Here is an 18216-nt window from a genome sequence, read left to right as displayed (position 1 = left end):
ATATCCGTTTACTCAGGATATTTATTTATATGCATCCTTTAATTTGGGCCATGCTATTTTTATAGCCAGTACTTTGTGGGTTAACAATTCTGTGATTAATTTATAGAAACATATATGAGCCTAAAAAAAGAAACAAACAGGAAAATAATAGTATATAGTCAAGAGACCCTGTCTCAAGTAAGGATAATGTGGGAAGGTTATAGTGCAACAATAGCAAGACTGAATATATGATAGAAGATGCCCAGAAAGCCAAATAGATATAAAACAAAGTTTATTAACAATGTACAAAAACAGTATTTAAAGAGTACACATGAAAATGGATTGCATGGTGGAGACAGCGATTAGTGAGAAAAAGAGGGCACCACAGCTACCAGGATGATGCAAAAATAAATAAAGGGTGATGTAACAAAGTCCACACATGTGTGAGAAACCATGCCAATTCTAAAGCTAGTGAGTGGTGAGTAATTACTCAAAATGCCAGAGGAAACCAACACAAGAACATAAACAAAGTGAACAATAATAAAGACTGTGCAGAGCTTAACTTACCTGGGAGCTCTGCAGTCTTTATCGCATTTTATTCACTTTTTCTAAGCGGTGTGATGATAAAGCATAGGCTAGTTTCACAATAGCGGTTTTTGCGCACACAAACACATTGAAAAAACGCATACAAACGCTTGTAAGCACTGCATTTTTTTTGCAGCATTTTCGTGCGCATGAAGCCAAAAAACGCAGCGTTTGCATGCGTTTTCAATGAGTTTGCTTTTTTTTGCGCATTTTGTCTTCACAAAAGAAATTCTAGATAAAAATCTTGCAACACACACCACCAATGGGACATCAGTGACTTTCACTCCTGAATAGGTGACTATACATACACACAATTTGTTTGACCTTTATCAACTCAACAGTTTGTGTTCAATTTGCAGCTACGGTGGATAATGCAAATAATATTTGTCACATGACCTGAAGTTAAAAATTGTGCTTTGGGGATGCAGCCATCATTCGGTATTACAATGGACCATGTGACTATAAATATTATTTGTAGGATCACCACTGTCTTGAGTTTTAACCGATACTGTAGAGATAATAAAGTTTATACAGCTTCTACAATCCCCATGCCTAGTGTCGTGCTGAATTGAGTACGCCCAAAATATCGCATTCTGAATTCATGTTCTCACCTGGGCAGGTAAATACACATACGAGTTAAACTGCAGCATCGCTACAGTCTGCGTGAAATATATTGGTACTGAAGCGACGCTGCAGGTTAAACATCATATGTGTATTCACCTGCCCAGGTTTGATAAATAGTTATGATACTAGGCCATATGACGCGTATTTTAACCATCAGTTTATTCAACACACACTTAATAGAGGATGTGGTTAGTTACAAGGTATATCTATAATCCACCTGGCCTAGTATCACAATAAGTACAATGAGGATGCACTAATATATATATATATATATATATATATATATATATATATATATATATATATATATATATATATATATATATCTATATAATAATAAATGCCCTAAGCAACTTCCGGTTGTAACAACTTCCGTCCAGTTGTAACCGGTGACGTCACCGCACACCTCTTTCCATGTTAACCCTCAACACACACACTCCACTCACCTTTCACCATCTCCACTCATGTCCACTCACTCTTTCACTCCACATACGACCCTTTCTCTCACTCTGTCTCTCATACTCACGCCGTCATCGCCGCTGATCCACGATCCCCGACATCATCTTCCGCCGGCGCCATCCTGGATCCAGACGTCCTCCACGCCGGCGACATGTTCTTGCGGCGACGCCATTTTGGATCGGCGAAATCCCGCGATAGTCAAGATGGCGTCGCCGCAAGAACATGTCGCCGGCGAGGACGACGTCGGGAACCAAAATGGCGTCGGCGAAAACTCGCGAGATTTCGCCGACGCCATTTTGGATGCCGACGTCGTCCACGCCGGCGACATGTTCTTGCGGCGACGCCATTTTGGATCGGCGAAATCCCGCGATAGTCAAGATGGCGTCACCGCAAGAACATGTCGCCGGTGAGGACGACGTCGGGATCCAAAATGGCGTCGGCGAAAACTCGCAAGATTTCGTCGACGCCATTTTGGATCCCGACGTCGTCCACGCCGGCGACATGTTCTTCCGGCGACGCCATCTTGACTATCGCGGGATTTCACGATACTCAAGATGGCGTTGCCGCAAGAACATGTCGCCGGCGTGGACAACGTCTGGATCCAGGATGGCGCCGGCGGAAGATGATGTCGGGGATCGTGGAGCAGCGGTGATGACGGCGTGAGTATGAGAGACGGAGTGAGAGAAGGGGTCGTATGTGGAGTGAAAGAGTGAGTGGAGATGGTGAAAGGTGAGAGGAGTGTGTGTGTTGAGGGTTAACATGGCAAGAGGTGTGATGCTATCGCATCGGGCCATAATCTAGTGTGTGTGTGTGTGTGTGTATATATATGTGTATATATATATATATATATATATATATATATATATATATATATATATACACTCACTGGCCACTTTATTAGGTACACCTGTCCAACTGTGTGTTAAGACTTAATTTCTAATCAGCCAATCACATGGCGGCAACTCAGTGCATTTAGGCATGTAGACATGGTCAAGACAATCTCCTGCAGTTCAAACCGAGCATCAGTATGGGGAAGAAAGGTGATTTGAGTGCCTTTGAACGTGGCATGATTGTTGGTGCCAGAAGGGCTGGTCTGAGAATTTCAGAAACTGCTGATCTACTGGGATTTTCACGCACAACCATCTCTAGGGTTTACAGAGAATGGTCCGAAAAAGAAAAAAAATCCAGTGAGCGCAGTTCTGTGGCCGGAAATGCCTTGTTGATGCCAGAGGTCAGAGGAGAATGGGCAGACTGGTTCGAGCTGATAGAAAGGCAACAGTGACTCAAATTGCCACCCGTTACAACCAAGGTAGGCAGAAGAGCATCTCTGAACGCACAGTGCGTCGAACTTTGAGGCAGATGGGCTACAGCAGCAGAAGACCACACTGGGTACCACTCCTCTCAGCTAAGAACAGGAAACTGAGGCTACAATTTGCACAAGCTCATCGAAATTGGACAGTAGAAGATTGGAAAAACGTTGCCTGGTCTGATGAGTCTCGATTTCTGCTGCGACATTCGGATGGTAGGGTCAGAATTTGGCGTAAACAACATGAAAGCATGGATCCATCCTGCCTTGTATCAACGGTTCAGGCTGGTGGTGGTGGTGTCATGGTGTGGGGAATTTTTTCTTGGCACTCTTTGGGCCCCTTGGTACCAATTGAGCATCGTTGCAACGCCACAGCCTACCTGAGTATTGTTGCTGACCATGTCCATCCCTTTATGTCCACAATGTACCCAACATCTGATGGCTACTTTCAGCAGGATAATGCGCCATGTCATAAAGCTCGAATCATCTCAGATTGGTTTCTTGAACATGACAATGAGTTCACTGTACTCAAATGGCCTCCTCAGTCACCAGATCTCAATCCAATAGAGCATCTTTGGGATGTGGTGGAACGGGAGATTCGCATCAGGGATGTGCAGCCGACAAATCTGCGCCAACTGTGTGATGCCATCATGTCAATATGGTCCAAAATCTCTGAGGAATGCTTCCAGCACTTGTTGAATCTCTGCCACGAAGAATTGAGGCAGTTCTGAAGGCAAAAGGGGGTCCAACCCGTTACTAGCATGGTGTACCTAATAAAGTGGCCAGTGAGTGTATATATATATATTATATATAATGTGGGAGGCAGGAAGAGTGAAGTAAAAATGCCTTTATTAATGCAAAATATGGCAAATTAGTGCAAAAGCACAAAAGGGTGTCCACACACTAAAACATATGCATTATATATACATATACAAAAAATCAAAGAAATAGCAGTGATTAAATGTGTTATATAGGTATATGTACATATATATGGTGGCCTTATCCTAAACTGTCTGCTGAATAGCCATAAAAGGAAGTACATAAAAAAAAAAAAAAAAATGTTATGACACTGCACCGTTGGTAAATATTCACCACAGGATCAATTAAAATGGCAGCAGGTCATATATACAAAAAACCATAGATGGAAGTCCTCCCCACTGAAATAAATAGGCTGAGCAAAAATGGGTTAAATAGTATACCTGAATGTAACTGAGGCAGGCCACCGGTGTGCGGAGCACTCCCTGACACGCGTTTCGGAACAGCGTCCTTCGTCACTCACCATTTAATTATTTTATTATTTCTCCCAATGTTTTCTATCCTAACCTTGGTGGTTTTTTTAGAATGACACTTTTATAGATTGGATTGTTCTGGATGCGGCGATACCAAACATGTACTTTTTTTTGTTTATATTATTTTCTTATATAAAAATGTATCATCATCATCAACATCAGTTTTCTTTTACTTTTTTTATATTTTCCTTTTTTACCTAGTCCCTTTATGGGGCTTTTACTTTTTTTTTTTTACTGCCCAGGCTGCCACCCAAGCAAAGCTGGGAATCTACAACTGTCGACTCACCGCCTGAAAGAGGCGAGTTAGGGGTCAGAGGATCCTGATGACCAAAACCCCAGTGTGCATATTGTATCGATTCTACTTAGGCGGCCGAAGCCAAAGCCGCCTTTTCGAAAGATACTACACTTGATCTTAGACAAAAAGGCCGAGGAGCAGAGCCTGCAGCTGCATGTGTTGCTATGCGGCCGCACGCTCCAATCCGAGTGCCGGCGGCAGTGCCGGGTATTAACATGCGAGATTCGGCCATTTTCCTTGCATGTGTGATCCCGGCCTAAGTGATGTAGTTTTCAAAATGGGGTCACCTGTGGTTTTTTAGTGCTTAGGGGGGCTCTGCTAATGGTTATGACAATCCATTCAAACAAAATCTGCATTTCAAAAGCCAACTGGGGCTCTTTCCTTTCTGAGCCCCTGCAGTGTGTTCAAACAATAGTGTACAATCACATGTAGGGTATTGCCGCAAAGGCTCTGCAAATGTGACCTGGAATTTGCTATCTATTCTAGGTAAATTTGTGCTCCAAAACTCAAAGTGCTTTTCTCCTTATGAACACTTCTGTGTGTCCAAACAGCAGTCATTTTCTCCTATTACCATTGTTAAAAAAATATTTATATGGGGCTAAATTAATATTTTACTTGAAAAAACTTAAAAACTTAATTTTCATTATCATATGAAATGTAATAAAATCCTGTGATGTACTTGAGGTTTGATAATGATTAACATACACCTAGCTGAAATCTTTCAGGAGTTTAGCATCCAGAATGGGTTCTTGCAAATGCGACATGGTGGTTGCAATTTATTTCAGCCAAATTTCCACTTCAGAAATCAAATAACACTTGACAACCGTTTTAACCACACTTGAAATATTTTCCCACATTTGTGAGAAATTGCATACCAAATTGTGGGGTCCATTTTTTCCTATTACCCCCTGTGAAAATCAAAACATTGGGACTAAAGCAACATCTTTGAAAAAAAACCCAAAACATTTTTCATTCCACTTCGCTTAAATTCCTGTGAATCACCTGAAAGGTTAGCAAATTTCCCAACTGCAGTTTGAATATTATGTGGCGTGCGGTTTCAAGATTGGTGTCACTTTTATGGGTTTTTCAGTACATAAGTCTCTCAAATTCACTTCAAAACTGAATAGGTCTGTAAAAGAAATTTGGATTAGTAAATATCTTTGAAGATATAAAAAAGCTAAATTTTAACCCTTCTAGCATTCTAACAAATTAAAAACACATTTGAAAAATGATGCTGGTGCAAAATAGAGGTATGAGAAATGTTGATCAGTAACTAGTTTGCATGGTTTGATTATGTAGTTTAATGGTATAAACACTCAAAGTTTGATAATAGCAAGTTTTCCTACGTTTTAAATTTGATATTTTCTTAAAAAAAAAAAAAAAAAAAAACAACCTAAATTTACAACTAGCATAAATCTTTAATAGAAAAAAAAATTCTGAATCAGTGGGGTAAGTTGAAGCATTCCAGTGCTACTACCATGTAAAGGCCGGGATCACACTTGCGAGAAACTCGCATGAGTCTCGCACCTCAATATCCAGCACTGCCGCCGGCACTCTGGACCGGAGTGTGCGGCTGCGTGTATTTCTATGCAGCTGCACACGCCGGTCCCGAGTGCCGGCTGCAGTGCCAGATACTGAGGTGCGAGTTTCCCGCAAGTGTAATCACAGCCAAATCACCATGTCAGGTTTTGAAAATGGGAACTGGACATTCAAGCCAAATATGGCTCTGTTCTTAAGGGGTTAAAGGTATGTTCACACTGAGTATTAGGAGTTTTTGAAGCAGAAACTCTCCAAACACCACATGGAGTTAATAAGCACCAATTTTCATTGAAGAGTTTGAAAGTTTCTGCTTTACAAACCCCTGAAAAAACTCAGTGACTCAGTGTGAACATACAATAAACTACCAAAAGATAATTGGAGAAAATATTTTTGTGTGGACTTAAGTTTTTTGTTTTATTTTTTCTAATGCTTCTACCCTACCCAAGTATAGGATCTGGAAGATTATTGTGAGCACAGTCTGCAAGCAATTTCTAGTTTACTGCACTTATCGGTGTAGGAGACAGCATGGAGCTGCTTATAGCTGGGATATTGCAGTTCTTCAATATTGCAGGCAATAAACATATAGACTGCACAAATAATAATTTAGTCTATGACTAAATTAAGCTCAACCTGTTTTGTAACTTGGTACATTTTTTGAATGCAGATGACACATTGTTTTGTTTTGTTTTTTTAAGAAAAGTTGGATTTTAAACATATGCTTCAGTTTCCTTTTTTTCAATATAAACTTATTAATTGTTCACTTGATATCATTGTTCATGGGTACAACTGTTCAACCTTAACCTTCAGATCCAGATATCCTTTTATTTGCCTGAGAAGCCAGCCTATTCAGTTTTTTCCACGAGTAGATTTAACTAGAGTTACGAATACCTTTGTTGATGACCTCAAGTCTAAAATGCCTCATCTGTGTGGATTTCCAGTAAACATGACTAAAACTCCATTTTATCCAGTTAAAGAATTGTCAAGACCTCTAATACAGGTATCACAAACTGACTGGCATATGGATAGGAGTTGCTGAATGCAGCCACAAGGGGGCACTTGAATCAAATAGAAAACACATTTTTAACCTAGGTTATGTCAACTTATAAACACTGAAAACATTGTGACATTAATGAAAAGAACGGAAATCATCACAAGAAAACATTTTTTTATAGAAGCTTGTATTCCACATCTGTACTATTTCTATGTCATGCATTTTGCTTATGAGATGTTAAAAGTGTAGTGCTTCCCACTGAAAACAATCGTATCCATAAGCTGCCTTAGGGTGTGTTTCCACGGTCCAGATTACATCAGGATAAGGCTAGTTTCACACTTGCTTTTTTTTGCAGCGCGTTTTTCCCGCATAAAAACGCATTGAAAAAACGCATACATAAGCATACAACTGCTGCGTTTTTTTCAAGCATTTTTATGAGCATGCATGAAAAAAACGCAGCGTTTTTATGCGTTTGTATGCGTTTTTAGCGCGTTTTTACCGCGTTTGCGTTTTTTTCCAACATTTTTAGGTGGCCCCTCACACTACCCAAACCATGACTTTACTAACCCTAACCCTGACCCTAACCCTAACCCTAACCCTGACCCTAACCCTGACCCTAACCCTTAACCAAATCATACTTAACCCAAACCCTAAACCCTAACTAACCCTAACCCTAACCCTAACCCTGACCCTAACCCTTAACAAAACCATACTTAACCCTAACCCTGACCCTAACCCTAACCCTGACCCTAACCCTTAACAAAACCATACTTAACCCTAATCCTGACCCTAACCCTGACCCTAATCCTTAACAAAACCATACTTAACCCTAACCCTGACCCTAACCCTGACCCTAACCCTAACCCTGACCCTAACCCTTAACAAAACCATACTTAACCCTAATCCTGACCCTAACCCTGACCCTAATCCTTAACAAAACCATACTTAACCCTGACCCTAACCCTAACCCTGACCCTAACCCTTAACAAAACCATACTTAACCCTAATCCTGACCCTAACCCTGACCCTAACCCTTAACCAAACCATACTAAACCCTAACCCTGACCCAAAACCCAACCCTAACCCTGACCCTGACCCTAACCCTAACCCTAAACCCCCTTAACTAACCCTAACTCTAACTCAAACCCCTAAATTCCATGGTTAAAAAAAAAAACGCATATGCAAAAAAACGCTTACATGAGCATGCCAGTGCGCACATATGCGCATCCATAGGCTATAATGGCCCTTTTTAGCGCAAAACGTGCGCATATGTGCGCATGCGCTTTTTTGCAGGGCCAAAAAATGCAACATGATGCGTCTGGAAAATCCAATCGCACACCCCAAAAAAAACGCAGCGCATGAAAATCGCATACATGCGCTTACAAGCGCGCAAGTATGCGCACCCATGTTAAAGATAGGGGAAAAAACGCATGCGCAGGTTAGCGTTTTTTTCCAGCGCTAAAAAACGCAAATGTGAAACCAGCCTAAGCTGCGGATTGAACACTGCGTACAGCTGCAGCGTTTAATCCAGTGTGTCCAGATGTTACAGTATAGTGGAGGGGATTTTAAGAAATCCCGTCTCCAGTATGCGTACTAAAACGCGGGTGACACACCCATGAATCTGGACATGCGGCGCATCTTTATAGAACGCAGCATGTCTAGTTAAATTGTGGAGACCCTCCATCTCTGCAAGATTAATAATAGTCTATGGATACGATGCAGTGATTCTGCAAGTGTTCAATGAACACTTGCGGAATCACCATGAGTAGAAAGGGGGGTGGCGCTTTGGGTAGAGCGGGATTTCCGCTGTGTCCAAACCGCCGGCAATCCAGACCATGGAAACACACCCTGAGTGATAATATGACTGACATTCAAATATGGTTGTGTGTATCTGTGTGTTGGAGTATTTGCAGAGGTGTCTATGAAAAACTGAGTGTGTGTATTTGAGGTGTTTTGTGTGTGTGTGTTCGTGTCAGTCAATAACTTGTAGCAAGTAATTTCATTACATTGAATCTGTTTCCAGAAAATTATATGAATATACTTGATTCCTGATCTTTAAATTCTTTTAACCTTAACCTCCTTCCAACATCTATTCAAAATATATGGCACGTTGAGTGTAGATGGCGTAGCACTCACTTCTAACAACAGCAAACTGCTGCTTAACCTCTTAAAAGCTGCTGTCAATCACTGTTAATGGCATTTACCCATACAGGGTTTATGTAAAGATTTTAGGCACAACAGTCGACAATTCAGCATAGTGCATGCAAAAGATGTCAGATTATGACCGTTTAGGATACCATGATAAGGAAGTCCCAAAAAGTTTTATCAAATGAATTTGCAATTTGCTTGTTATTTTGGAAGACTAGGGGGTCAAACCACAGCCATTCAGCTGCACTACACTGCAATATTCCAGTGTCATGGAGAGATTTTTGGCCATGTGACTTTTGTTGTAGGCAAAAATACTGTCACTCAAGTCTACAGTCTCACTATTCCACTAGGGCATTGATACCATCAGCCATCACCCCACCCCTATGCACTATGCATCACAATTCTTTGTGTTAAGGTGTTGCCTCAACAGCCACAGGCGTGGTGAAGTCCCCAACAGATGGACTTTACAGCAGATTGTTATATTATATTATTATATTATTACATCTCGGCACTGAAATCTCGGGAGATGAGATTTCAGCGCTGAAATCTCATCTCCCGAGATTTCAGTGCCGAGATGTCCGTGTGCGCATGCGCGGCGCCCATTTTCCAGGAAGAAAGCAGGCATGGAGCGACAGAGACCCCCCACGCTGAACGGGACAGAGCGCGGCGGCGGCGGTGGGGCGGAAGAAACCACCGGGGGACAGGAGCGCGGCGGTGGCGGACAGCGCAGCGGCAGCATCAGGGCACAGAGTGCCGCGGCAAGTACCCTCAGAACGGGACAGAGCGCGGCGATGGCGGCAAACACCGGGGGGACAGAGCGCGGTGGTGGCGGTAAGAACCGGGGGAGAGCGCGGCGGTGGTGGCAAGCAGGCACCGGGGGACAGCGTGGCGGTGGTGGCAAGCACTGGGGGACAGAGTGCGGCGGTGGTGGCAAGCAGGCACCGGGGGACAGAGCGTGGCGGTGGTGGCAAGCATCAGGGGACAGAGGGCGGCGGCAGTAACAGACACCGGCAGCGGCACGCTGCACATCAAAACACCCCCTCATCCCAGCAGCAATGTTCCACTCCGGCCTCCTCCATCACCACCCCTGGAAAGCAATAAGACGCATGGATTATAAGATGCACCACCATTTTATTAAAAATAAAGTTTTTTTCCTATTTTTCTCCTCAAAATTTGGGGTGCGTCTTATAATCCGGAGCGTCTTATAAAGCGAAAAATACGGTGTATGTGTGTATATATATATATATGTGTATATATATATATATGTGTATATATATATATATGTGTATATATATATATATATATATATATATATATATATATATATATAATACACAGTCATATGTTAAAATTTGGGCACCCCTATTAATGTTAACCTTTTTTCTTTATAACAATTTTGGTTTTTGCAGCAGCTATTTCAGTTTCATATATCTAATAACTGATGGACTCAGTTATATTTCTGGATTCAAATGAGGTTTGTTGTACTAACAGAAAATGTGCAATTTAAACAAAATTTGACGGGTGCAAAAGTATGGCACCCTTATCATTTTCTTGATTTGAACACTCCTAACTACTTTTTACTGACTTCCTGAAGCACTACATTGGTTTTGTAACCTCATTGACCTTTGAACTTCATAGCCAGGTGTATCAAATCATGAGAAAAGGTATTTAAGGTGGCCACTTGCAAGTAGTTCTATTTTATTCTCCTATGAAGAGTGGCATCATGGGCTCCTCAAAAAAACTCTCAAATGATCTGAAAACAAAGATTATTCAACATAGCTTTTCAGGGGAAGGATACAAAAAGTTGTCTCAGAGATTTAACCTGTCAGTTTCCACTGGGAGAAACATAGTAAGGAAATGGAAGAACACAGGTACAGTTCTTGTTAAGCCCAGAAGTGGCAGGCCAAGAAAAATATCAGAAAGGCAGAGAAGAAGAATGGTGAGAACAGTCAAGGACAATCCACAGACCACCTCCAACGACCTGCAGCATCATCTTGCTGCAGATGGTGTCACTGTGCATCGGTCAACAATACAGCGCACTTTGCACAAGGAGAAGCTGTATGGGAGTGATGCGAAAGAAGCAGTTTCTGCAAGCACGCCACAAACAGAGTCGCCTGAGGTATGCAAAAGCACATTTGGACAAGCCAGTTACATTTTGGAAGAAGGTCCTGTGGACTGATGAAACAAAGATTGAGTTGTTTGGTCATACAAAAAGGCGTTATGCATGGAGGCTAAAAAACACAGCATTCCAAGAAAAACACTGGGAACCTCCACCAAATTTTACTGTGGTTAGCATCATGCTTTGGGGCTTTGTGGCCAATGCCGGCACCGGGAATCTTGTTAAAGTTGAGGGTCGCATGGATTCAGCTCAGTATCGGCAGATTCTTGACAATAATGTGCAAGAATCAGTGATGAAGTTGAAGTTACGCAGGGGATGGATATTTCAGCAAGACAATGATCCAAAACACCGCTCCAAATTTACTCAGGCATTCATGCAGAGGAACAATTACAATGTTCTGGAATGGCCATCCCAGTCCCCAGACCTGAATATCATTTAACATCTGTGGGATGATTTGAAGCGGGCTGTCCATGCTCGGCGACCATCAAACTTAACTGAACTGGAATTGTTTTGTAAACAGGAATGGTCACAAATACCTTCATCCAGGATCCAGGAACTCATTAATAGCTACAGGAAGCGACTAGAGGCTGTTATTTTTGCAAAAGGAGGATCTACGAAATATTAATGTCTCTTTTATGTTGAGGTGCCCATACTTTTGCACCGGTCAAATTTTGTTTAAATGCAGATTGCACATTTTCTGTTAGTACAATAAACCTCATTTGAATCCAGAAATATAAATGAGTCCATCAGTTATTAGATATATGAAACTGAAATAGCTGTTGCAAAAACCAAAATTGTTATAAAGAAAAAAGGTTAACATTAATAGGGGTGCCCAAACTTTAACATATAACTGTATATATATATACACACACACACACACACACACACACACACACATTTAGTATTGACATATATTCAACAGTCTTATACTTTGATAAAACAAATTTATTATGTTCAATGTATATTATAAGGCCCCCTTCACACATCCGTGTTTCCGGTACATGAGGCGCCTGTTTTCACAGGTATCAGACATGTACACACACATCCATTATAAATATAGGGCTGGGTACATGTCCGTATTTTCACATGGACCATGTGTTGTTGTGACACACACGTAGACATGTCCGTTTTTTTCCGGCAAAAGGGTTGACATACGTGTGCCATCTATGTGACACGTACCGGCATACAATGCAGAATAGAAAGTAAAGATTTTTGTGTGTTAAAGATGTGGAAAGATAGAGATAGTTAAATGAGGTAGATAGATAATAGATAAATAGATATGCGTGATATAATTTATATAATTAGTGCCTTGAAAATGTAGCTTACTGTAAGGCTGTGTGCCCACATAAGCGTTTAAGCGTTTTTACTGGCAAAAACACTTAAAAATCTCTTAAAAGAAGCATCCCATTCATTTTAATGCTTCTCCACTTTTTGTGCATATCGTTGATGCATTTATTTCCACGAAAAAAACACATCGCGGTAAACAACGCAGCATGCTCATGAATGTTGCTGAAAAGTCTGCGTTTTTAGCGATTTTCTATGAGACTAGGGACGCGCAGAAAAAACGCATAAAAAAAGTGCGTTTGCGCCAAAAAAAAAGGTAAAGGCAAAGATAAAGCAGACAGCTGTGAGGTGATATCAGGCTGGGGATATCCATGGTTATTGAACCCTTACCAGCCTAAAATTAACAGCCCGCAGCCAGCCCAGAAGTGGAGCATCACATGAGATGCTCCAATTCTGGCACTTCGCTTTGGCTCTTCCTGATCCCCTGGTGCATTGGCAATCGGGGTAATGGTAGTTGGGGGTTGAAAGACACAGCTGACTTCAAGCCCTAGTGTTAGTAATGAAGAGATGCCTATCAGACACCCCCACTACTAACCTGGTACTAAAAGAAACACACACACACACACACACACACACTTTATTTAAAAAACACTCCCCGGCTCTTACCCCTTCACCAATTTATTTAAAAAAAAATAAAAAAATAAACTCACGCAGATCCCACGTAGTCCACAATTGGAAGACTAAAAAACATAAAAAGAGAATAATAAAAACCAGACAATGTTCCTCTTTCACCAATTTATTATAAAAAAGAAAAGTTCCCACACAGGTCCGACATAGTCCAGCGTGTTGGAATAATGCTGATTATTGTATATATTGCATGAAATACTATTTACTAATGTTTAATAATGCATGGGTTTCATTGGCGTTAAACATAATCACTTGTGTGATTTGATAGATCGTGGCATATTTGAGTTTATTTATTGTGAGACTGATCATATGATAGTATATACAAAGAAACAGGAGGGCACCATCAGAGAGTTAACGGGTCAATCAAAAGCAAGTCAAATAGATAAGTGAAAGACAAAAAAGGAAAGAAAGATGCCAACTATCATGGACCACCGTATAAATAAAAATATTTTTATTGAAGTATTCAAAAAGCGAAAATACATTAAAAACTTTAAAACGATCGGAAAAAATGCACCCATAGCAGAGAATTGGCCCAAGAGACAAATATGCACCAAAAAGTATATGTACAGAGGATACACTTTAATTAAAGACTATATTAATAATACTGGAGACACTGGCCTTTATATGCAAGTTGAAAATTTGCCACCCAGTAAAAAGCCTAAGGGCCCTGTTACACACATCAATCTCGCTAGCGAGATTGCTGCTGAGTCACAAGTTTTGTGACACAACAGCGATCTCACCAGCGAGATCGCTGTGTGTAACAGCGATCAGCGACCGGCCCCCCTGCCGGTATCGTTGATCGCTGCAAGAAACCTCTGGACATTTCTTTCGTCGCTGATCTCCCGCTGGCCAGCACGCATCGCTACGTGTGACAGGCGGGAGACCAGCGATCAGCTGGTAAGTAACATACACATCGGGTATCCAAGGGACGCGCGTCCCTTAGATACCCGATGTGTACGTTAGTTACCAGCGCGCTGATGCAGGGAGCTGGTAACTAATGTACACATCGGGTATCTAAGGGACGCACGTCCCTTGGATACCCGATGTGTACGTTAGTTACCAGCTCCCTGCATCAGCGCGCTGGTAACTAACGAACACAGCGACGCCGCGTGCTCGGCGTCGCTGTGCTGATCGCTGGTGAAGCTGTCTGTGTGACAGCTCACCAGCGATCACATAGCGACTTACCAGCGATCCTGACGCGTTGATATCGTTGTCGGGATCGCTGGTAAGTCGCTATGTGTGACTCCAGCTTAACACTATAAATATACATATATTAGCAATTGCTTCTATAGAATTTTGCGCATAGTAACACAGGCTGGGAATGGTATAGTAGAATTTATCTTATCTATAGTTACTAATATAGGACATTTCATCCTGTTATCTTTCTTCCTGAATAAATTTATATTCACTGTTGAATGGCTGGACAGTACAGATTTAACCGCTGCCAACACAGTAATTTGCACAAAGTTCCTCAAATCAATCTTCCGAAGCCTATGGAGCCTATACAGGCTTTAGCAGCTGCCAATCCCAGCTCATGTTGTGCTCTGCAAGACCCGACGATTGTGAACCGCAGTAACGTTACTGAAGCCTCCGCTCACACTGATGTAAAACACTGACCAATACTGAAGGGGTGAACATTTCCTGACCTGGAGAATCATGTTTTCAGGTCATTTTTATCCCACATGAATGCCAAAAAAACAAAACCCAAAATATGATGGCAAAATTAACGTTTTTTTTCCCACCATTTCACTGTATTTGGCATTTTTTGCCCATTTTCCAATGCATTATAAGGTAAAATGAATATTTTCATTCAAAACTAAAACTAGTATTGCAAAAAAACAAGTCCTTATTAAGAACTTTGGTTAAATGCTATCAGTGCAGAGATGGCTGTCAATCAGTGTGCCAGGGCATGCTTACAGTCCTCACTATGTACTGAGCCAGTCAGCTTTTGAACAATGTTAACCTGCAGATCAACACCATATCTGCATGTTAATAAAGTTTGGGGACATGACAGGTTCCCTCTAAGGCTCTTTGAAGAAGTGGAAGAAAAATAGAAATGGAAAACGGGTAAGTCAGGAAGGAGGAGAAGGTTTTTCCACCAACATAGAAGAGGATTCTTTACTATTAGGGCAGTGAGAATCTGGAATTCCCTGCCTGAGGAGTTGGTGATGGCGAACTCAGTCGAAGGGTTCAAGAGAGGCCTGGATGTCTTCCTGAAGCGTAACAATATTGTATCTTAGTTATTAGGTTCTTTAGAAGGACGTAGATCTGGGGATTTATTCTGACAGAATTTTATAGGCTGAACTGGATGGACTAATGTCTTTTTTCGGCCTTACTAACTATGTTACTATGAGTTAATATTTAGTTATGTGCCATCAATCTCTATAGTACTTTACATATGGAGCAACATTGGAACACAATATTCACAAAAGTGAAACTGTTTGACACATCAAGAAGTAATCCTGACTAACTCATATAGGCTTTGGAATCATTTTATTTTTTAGTTTTAATACTATATTATGATATGTTGATCGTTTTGCATTATATGTCATAATCAGTTTGTTTGCTTTTTGTTGCATTTATTTATTTTGAATGCATTGTAAGTTGCTTTGACATTATCCTGCCATTCACATTGTTATGTTGGGGTCATCTGACTGCATAATAGTTGCGACTATGGACTCTTCGCTTGTGCTTTTTAACTACCATAGTTTTATCTTGTATTTGAATGGAAAGTGAGAACGTTATATGGAATTTCCTGTTATTTGTCTAAGCATTAAAAGTTAAGTAGGAATGTATAATAACATTGATAAGCCTCCAAACATTCAAATACATGTAACACATGCACAGGGAACTGTCAGAGCATCTACTGACATGTTGGAACTTACAGACTCTAAGAAGAGTTTTGCAGTGGCTGTTAAACAGGGACCTACAGACACTAATCGTTTTTCTCCTGAGTGGCAGAAGACTACAACTCCCAGGGATCCTTGTTCCAGTGAGATGATAGAAGAAGGGAGGAGGAGGGACTTGGGGGAGGATACTGAGGAGAAAGTGAAAGTAAATGTACAGAGGAGAGAGAACGTGGCTGCTGCTGGTTATGAGAGACAGCGGTGTGGATCTTGATTCCCCTAAGTTGCAGAGTGTGGGGGACCCCGCGGAGATACCCATGTTGCTGGAGAGAGCAAAGATCCAGAGAGTCCTGCTGGCACTCCCATCAGATAAAGGTCTAAATCCTGCAGCCCTCAGCTGGAGTCTAAAGAATCCTCCGATTGTTGGGGACACAGTGAGTGTTCTTCTGAGACTTGTGATTCTATCAGCGCGACTTACAGTGAGTACCCTTCAACCGAGACTATTGACAGCAACATTCATTTAAGTGCACCTACGGTTTCTACTTTGCACGCCAACCTTCCTTTGCACGCCAACATCCGCGGCAACTGGGCCCCAACGGTTGGACAGAGTAAATGCAAAAGAGGGGGAATCTGGCACATTAAATTTGCAGGGTTGGGATTTAACTAATCTGTGATGTGTATATGACTTTTATAGAGCACAGTTAATCGCATTGTATGTTTTATTCCTTTAAATCCATTTTAATTCTGCTGCATAGCAATAAATCTGTTAAACTGTTTTACTCCTGCTTCCTGAGTGTGTACCGAGCTGTGGCAGGGGTTTCCCGAATCAGCCCCTGGCAGAAGATAACTGTTCTTCTGCAGCCCAGAGACAGGGCTCCAATCAAGATTCGGGTTGAGGCACTGCGTTCAAAAGAGGTGAGACCCCCCCCATAACACCCAGGGTACAGTGGTAGCCCTAAAGGGGTGTTACAGTGGAGGCACTGCTGAGATTTCAGAACTAACACAGGAGTATTTACTATGGAGACTTTAACAGAGCGAGAAGCGTATTTGTGGTGTGGAGAGATGGATGTTACAGCTAAACAAAGCTGTGCAGTGAGTGGTGAGCTTCGTGATGCGTCTGATGAGGAAATACTGAAAATAGTTAACAGACTCACTGAACTTGCCCACTCTAAAGTGGTCGACCGCCGGAAGGAAAAAAGGGGACAGTTGCCCACAGTCCTGATCTCAACTGGGTAGATCTTGAGGAAAGAATATTTCCCATCCATGATAGCTGTGTCCGCAGAGTGTGGTCGACAATGGAGGATCACTTGGCCTATTGAGTCCGAAGTGGAGACCTGGCAACAGGAATCAACCCTTCAGTCTAGAAAGACTAGTGAAGTTTCGCCCTCTACTTCATTTAGAGTCAGTCAGGAAGAGACAGCGGCCCCTGCAGATGTGCTTATGACGGCTATGGGACAATTAGTCAGTTTGCAAAGATGCAGCCAGAGGGGAATTACTGTCTAAGAATTTTCTCGGGTGCTCTCCCCACCCCTGCTGGAGAAGAGGGATATGTTACTTGGAGGGATGTCACTTTGCTGTGCTTAGAAGAGTGGCAGTGCACGGATGCAGTAAAGCAGAGAATAGTAGAAAGTTTGAGGGGTACTTCTATGGAAGTGGTGCAGGCTGTTTGGCGGAACAGGCCACAAGCAACTTATCAAGATTATATGAGTGCTTTAGAAGATGCTTTTGGATCCCCTGAAGATGCTACTGATCTTCTCTATAAACTCCGTACCAACTGCCAGATGAGAAGATGTCTGACTATCTCTACCGACTAGACAAGCTGGTTCATAGAATAGTATCTAAAGGTGGAGTCAGCCCTAAAGAAGTTGATCAGTGTCGTATGGAACAGGTACTCAGAAGAGCTCTCACGCATGATCCAATTGCCCAGCGGATGAGGTCTTGTGATAGAGAAGATTCCTAGTTCTTTTCAAGAGCTGCTTAAGGAAGTTCGCAAGGAGGAGTTTATTTTGGCAGCAAGAGAGAAGACATCCCCTCGGGTGACTACTGTTGCTCTGAAGCCAGCAGC

The 18216-nt window shown here is 41.9% G+C and overlaps 1 protein-coding gene across 10 annotated transcripts in view; it reads left to right on the top strand.

Annotated features, from left to right (window-relative positions):
• CUNH18orf63 (chromosome unknown C18orf63 homolog) overlaps window positions 1-18216 on the top strand; it is a 321901-nt gene that overhangs the window by 234406 nt on the left and 69279 nt on the right. For 9 of the 10 annotated variants that reach the window (XM_073589993.1, XM_073589985.1, XM_073589984.1 and 6 more), the window contains one exon: window positions 6890-7073. The exons of the other annotated variant lie outside the window; for it this stretch is intronic. In XM_073589993.1, coding sequence (XP_073446094.1) covers window positions 6890-7073 — 184 coding nt within the window. The remainder of the gene's footprint in view (window positions 1-6889; window positions 7074-18216) is intronic. 10 annotated transcript variants of the gene reach the window in all.

Source organism: Dendrobates tinctorius, unplaced genomic scaffold, assembly GCF_039654945.1.
Source record: "Dendrobates tinctorius isolate UK_male_01 unplaced genomic scaffold, ASM3965494v1 ptg000115l, whole genome shotgun sequence".
NCBI lineage: Eukaryota > Metazoa > Chordata > Amphibia > Anura > Dendrobatidae > Dendrobates > Dendrobates tinctorius.
This window is presented reverse-complemented; position numbering and strand designations above follow the sequence as displayed.